Source organism: Alosa alosa, chromosome 1 (assembly GCF_017589495.1).
Source record: "Alosa alosa isolate M-15738 ecotype Scorff River chromosome 1, AALO_Geno_1.1, whole genome shotgun sequence".
Lineage (NCBI taxonomy): Eukaryota > Metazoa > Chordata > Actinopteri > Clupeiformes > Clupeidae > Alosa > Alosa alosa.
This window is the reverse complement of record NC_063189.1, coordinates 2,090,167-2,095,166: the sequence shown is the minus strand read 5'-3', so window position 1 is coordinate 2,095,166 and position 5,000 is coordinate 2,090,167. Positions and strand designations below refer to the sequence as shown.

General features: G+C 46.4%; 1 protein-coding gene across 1 annotated transcript in view; it reads left to right on the top strand.

Moving 5' to 3' along the window:
* LOC125300150 (nesprin-2-like) overlaps positions 1-5,000 on the top strand; it is a 196,189-nt gene that overhangs the window by 12,732 nt on the left and 178,457 nt on the right. The window contains 7 exon segments of the mRNA XM_048251794.1: positions 84-197; positions 396-536; positions 931-1,095; positions 1,488-1,600; positions 3,354-3,522; positions 4,086-4,182; positions 4,464-4,645. Coding sequence (XP_048107751.1) covers positions 84-197; positions 396-536; positions 931-1,095; positions 1,488-1,600; positions 3,354-3,522; positions 4,086-4,182; positions 4,464-4,645 — 981 coding nt within the window.

Below are 5,000 nucleotides of genomic sequence, written 5' to 3'. Positions count from 1 at the left end.
GTATAATATACAGTATTATGGGATATGGGGTGCAAGTTGGAATGTACCCAATTTATGAATTGTTATCTTTTTCTGCATCCCAGACCTCATCCAATCAGAAGGCCCAGGAAGTGACATATTGGCTGGAACAGGCCTATCAGGAGCTACTTGAGGGGTGGGACTCCACAGAGGGAGAGAGCTATGCTGAGAGATATCATGTAAGAGATGCCAGTCATCACACACACACACACCCATCGAATGCTATCACACTCATTACACACACAGACACACACACACGGTCATATGTTACACCATAACGCATATGTTACACCATCATTTTGCTTTGATGTGTATTTGTGTGTGTGTGTGTGTGTGTGCGTTGTGCATGTGTGTGTGTGTGTGTGTGTTTTTAACAGGTGTTCCAAACCTTCATCGTGTCATTTAATGAGCAGCTGCCTGTTCGTGATGCCGCTAAGTTAACGGCGATGAAACGCACCCCTAAACTAAGTGAGGAACAGAAGGGGCTTAGAGCAGCCTGGGACTCCCTTGCTGAAAAGGTGTGTGTGTGTTTACATGTGTGTGTGTGTTTATTTGTGTGTGTGTGTTTACATGTGTGTGTGTGTTTATTTGTGTGTGTGTGTTTACATGTGTGTGTGTGTTTATTTGTGTGTGTGTGTTTACATGTGTGTGTGTGTTTATTTGTGTGTGTGTAAGGGAGAAACAGAGACAGAAAGAGTGAGAAAAAATAACGTCTTTCCATCTGTGTGTGTGTGTGTATGTGTGTGTGTGTTTTCATCTCTTGTGTGTGTGTGTGTGTGTGTGTGTGTGTGTATGTGTGTGTGTGTTTTCATCTCTTGTGTGTGTGTGTGTGTGTGTGTGTGTGTGTGTGTGTGTGTGTTTTCATCTCTTGTGTGTGTGTGTGTGTGTGTGTGTGTGTGTGTGGTGTGGTAGCTGCGTGAGTATAAGACAGAGCTGGACCTCAGCCTGCCCACTCCCCTGGATACGGTGGGCCGCTGGTTGCTACGGGCGGAGGCGGCGCTGTCCGACGAGGAGGCCGACTCCCAGGACCACGTCCGAGCGGCCGAGGAGGCGCGAGAGAAGCTGGAGCAGCTCAAGGTCAGTCAGCAGCTCAAGGTCAGTCAGGAGCTCAAGGTCAGTCAGCAGCTCAAGGTCACACCCAGGGCAGCTCAAGGTCACATGCACTGGGCTCAATGTCTCTGTGTGATGATGCGCTTGCATGTGTGTGTGTGAGTGGGAGTGTGCGTGTGAGTTATGCGTGTAACTGTGTGTGATAGTGCTCTTCCAGGTGTGTGTGTGTGTGTGTGTGTGTGTTTGTAAAACGCATATCGGTGCTCCTGCAGTTGTGTCTGGAGGAGATCCCCAGCACATAAAGACGTGTGTGTGTGTGTGTGTGTTGGTGCCGTGGCAGGGAAGTCTGGAGGAGATGCCTCGGCACATGAAGACGTGTGTGTGTGTGTGTGTAACTGTGTGTGTTGGTGCCTTGGCAGGGAAGTCTGGAGGAGATGCCTCGGCACCTGAAGACGTTCCAGATGTTCCAGAACATGGATGAGTACGGAGGGGAGATGGTTCCGACCGACAAGCTGGAGGAGATAAAGAGGAGGTCTGTAGTCCCCGTAATCCCAACACACTCACTATAGTAATCCCAACACACTCACTATAGTAATCCCAACACACTCACTATAGTAATCCCAACACACTCTTACTATAGTAATCCCAACACACTCTTACTATAGTAATCCCAACACACTCTCTCTATAGTAACCCCAATATAGTAATCCCAACACACTCTCACTATAGTAATCCCAACACACTCTCACTATAGTAACCCCAATATAGTAATCCCAACACACTCTCACTATAGTAACCCCACTATAGTAATCCCAACACACTCTCACTATAGTAATCCCAACACACTCTCACTATAGTAATCCCAATCTAGTAATCCCAACACACTCACTATATAGTAATCCCAAATCACACCTTACCATAGTAATCCCAACACACTCCCTCACTATAGTAACCCCAATATAGTAATCCCAACACACTCTCACTATAGTAACCCCAATATAGTAATCCCAACACACTCTCACTATAGTAACCCCAATATAGTAATCCCAACACACTCTCACTATAGTAATCCCAATATAGTAATCCCAACACACTCTCACTATAGTAATCCCAACACACTCTCACTATAGTAATCCCAATCTAGTAATCCCAACACACTATCACTATAGTAATCCCAACACACTTTCACTATAGTAATCCAAATATAGTAATCCCAACACACTCTCACTATAGTAATCTCAACACACTCTCACTATAGTAATCCCAACACATTCTCACTATAGTAATCCCAACACACTCTCACTATAGTAATCCCAACACATTCTCATTATAGTAATCCCACTATAGTAATCCCAACACACTCTCACTATAGTAATCCCAGTTGTAGTAATCCCAACACATTCTCACTATAGTAATCCCAACACATTCTCACTATTACTCATTGGTAATCTCCAGGGGACGAAGAGGAGGTCTGTAGTCCCCATAATCTCAACACACTCTCACTATAGTAATCCCAGTTGTAGTAATCTCAACACACTCTCACTATAGTAATCCCAGTTGTAGTAATCTCAACACACTCGCACTATAGTAATCCCAGTTGTAGTAATCTCCAGAGGACATGTAGCATTATTGTTTATTGTGTACTAATCAGTAAAGTAGAGATCAGGCTGCTAGAGATGCATCTGGGTGTGTTAGAGACAGTTAAGATGTGTGTGTGTGTGTGTTGTTCATAGGTTCATCATTGTAAGGGTCATTGTTTAGAAGTGTGCGTGTGTGTTGTTCTCAGGTTCATCAGTGTGAGGGTCACTGTTTAGAAGTGTGTGTGTGTGTTGTTCTCAGGTTCATCAGTTTGAGGCTGACTGTTTAGAAGTGTGTGTGTGTGTGTGTTGTTCTCAGGTTCATCAGTGTGAGGGTCACTGTTAAGAAGTGTGTGTGTGTGTGTTGTTCTCAGGTTCATCAGTTTGAGGGTCACTGTTTAGAAGTGTGCGTGTGTGTGTTGTTCTCAGGTTCATCAGTGTGAGGGTCACTGTTAAGAAGTGTGTGTGTGTGTGTTGTTCTCAGGTTAATCAGTGTGAGGGTCACTGTTTAGAAGTGTGTGTGTGTGTGTGTGTGTGTGTGTGTATGTGTGTGTGTGTGTGTGTGTGTGTGTGTGTGTTAAAGATGAACGTTAAGATTCGTGTGTGTGTTCTTCTCCAGTTCACCAGCATGATGGTCACTGTTAAGATGTGTGTGTGTGTGTGTGTGTGTGTGTGTGTGTGTGTGTGTGTGTGTGTGTGTGTTCTCAGGTTCACCAGTGTGAGGGTCACTGCTAAGTACCACGGCGTGCGGCTGGACTACCAGGAGCAGCGACACACAGCACTGGACCTGCTGGGTCAGATCAACACCAAACTCAACACATGGAAAAGGGCCTACATTTCCCAGGAGGCCGTGCGGGTGCTGCTGCAGGATTGGCATGTGAGTTAGGAACCCCACACACACACAGGACGCTGGACGCAAGATGCTGTATGTGTGTGTGTGTGTGTGTGTGTGAGTGAGTGAGTTAGGAGCCAACAGACGCAGGACGCTGTGTGTGTGTGTGTGTGTGTGTGTGTGTGTGTGTGTGTGTGTGTGAGTGTGTGTGTGTGTGTGTGTGAGTGTGTGTGTGTGTGTGTGTGTGTGTGTGTGTGTGTGTGTGTGTGTGTGTGTGTGAGTTAGGAGCCGACACAAGGCGCTGGCTTCATGAGTCAGGGGTCACTGTAATGGTTGTATAACCTTCACGCAGGAGATAGGAGATTGTTACACTTTAATGCAGGCAGATGACTCTCTCTCTCCTCTGATTAAACATGGCTAATGAGTATTATATAAACTGATTTAACAAGGATACAAGGATGATACAATGTCCCTGATATCCCGCTTGTGTTTGTTTAATGTGTATGTGTGTGTGTGTGTAAAGGCATGCAGTGTGTGTGTGTGTGCGCAGGTGTGTAGCAAGTATGCAGGTGTGTGTGTGTGCGCAAGCATGTGTGTGTGTGTCCTAGGAGACGGTGGGGAAGCAGGAGCTGGTGACACGCCTAGAGGGAGTCCTGGTGAAACTGAAGAACATCGTCTCCAAATACAGCAGCAAGTCGGCACTGGGTGAGTGGAGATAGTGTGTGTGTGTGTGCGTGTGTGTGTGTGTTGTGTGTGTGTGTGTGTGGTGACTTACCTGTGTGTGTGTGTGTGTGTGTGTGTGTGTGTGTGTGTGTGTGTGTGTGTGTGTGTATTTTTTTGTGTGTGTGTGTGTGTGGTGACTTACCTGTGTGTGTGTGTGTGTGTGTGTGTGTGTGTGTGGTGGTGACTTACCTGTCTGTATGTGTGTGTGGTGACTTACCTGTGTGTGTGTGTGTGTGTGTGTGTGTGTGTGTGTGTGTGTCCAGCTGGTGAGGCGAACCTGGTGGGTCAGCAGTTGAAGATGCTGCAGGCAGACAGTGCGGTTGCCATGGAGGCGGTGGCGGCGGTGAAAGGCACCATGGGAAGAGTGCTGTCAGCGTTCGACTCGTTCTCAGACCTCCACAGCTCTCTACTGGCCTGGCTGGAGCAGGGAACACAGAGAGCAGAGGTATACACACACACACACACACACACATGTATACACACACACACACACACACATACACACACACACACACATGTATACACAGACACACAGACACACACATGTATACACACACACACACACACACACACACACACACACACACACATGTATACACACACACACACACACACACACATGTATACACACACACGACACAGACACACACACACATTCGAAAGGTCAACGAAAGTTAAGGTTGCTTTTTGATAGTACAAATACTTACAAAACTGGTGCTCTTAAATAGCGATTCTGTTGTCTTTGAAAGGTTCTCTTATTGGCACATTGAACTGCAACACCTGCTTTTACAAGGCGGAAG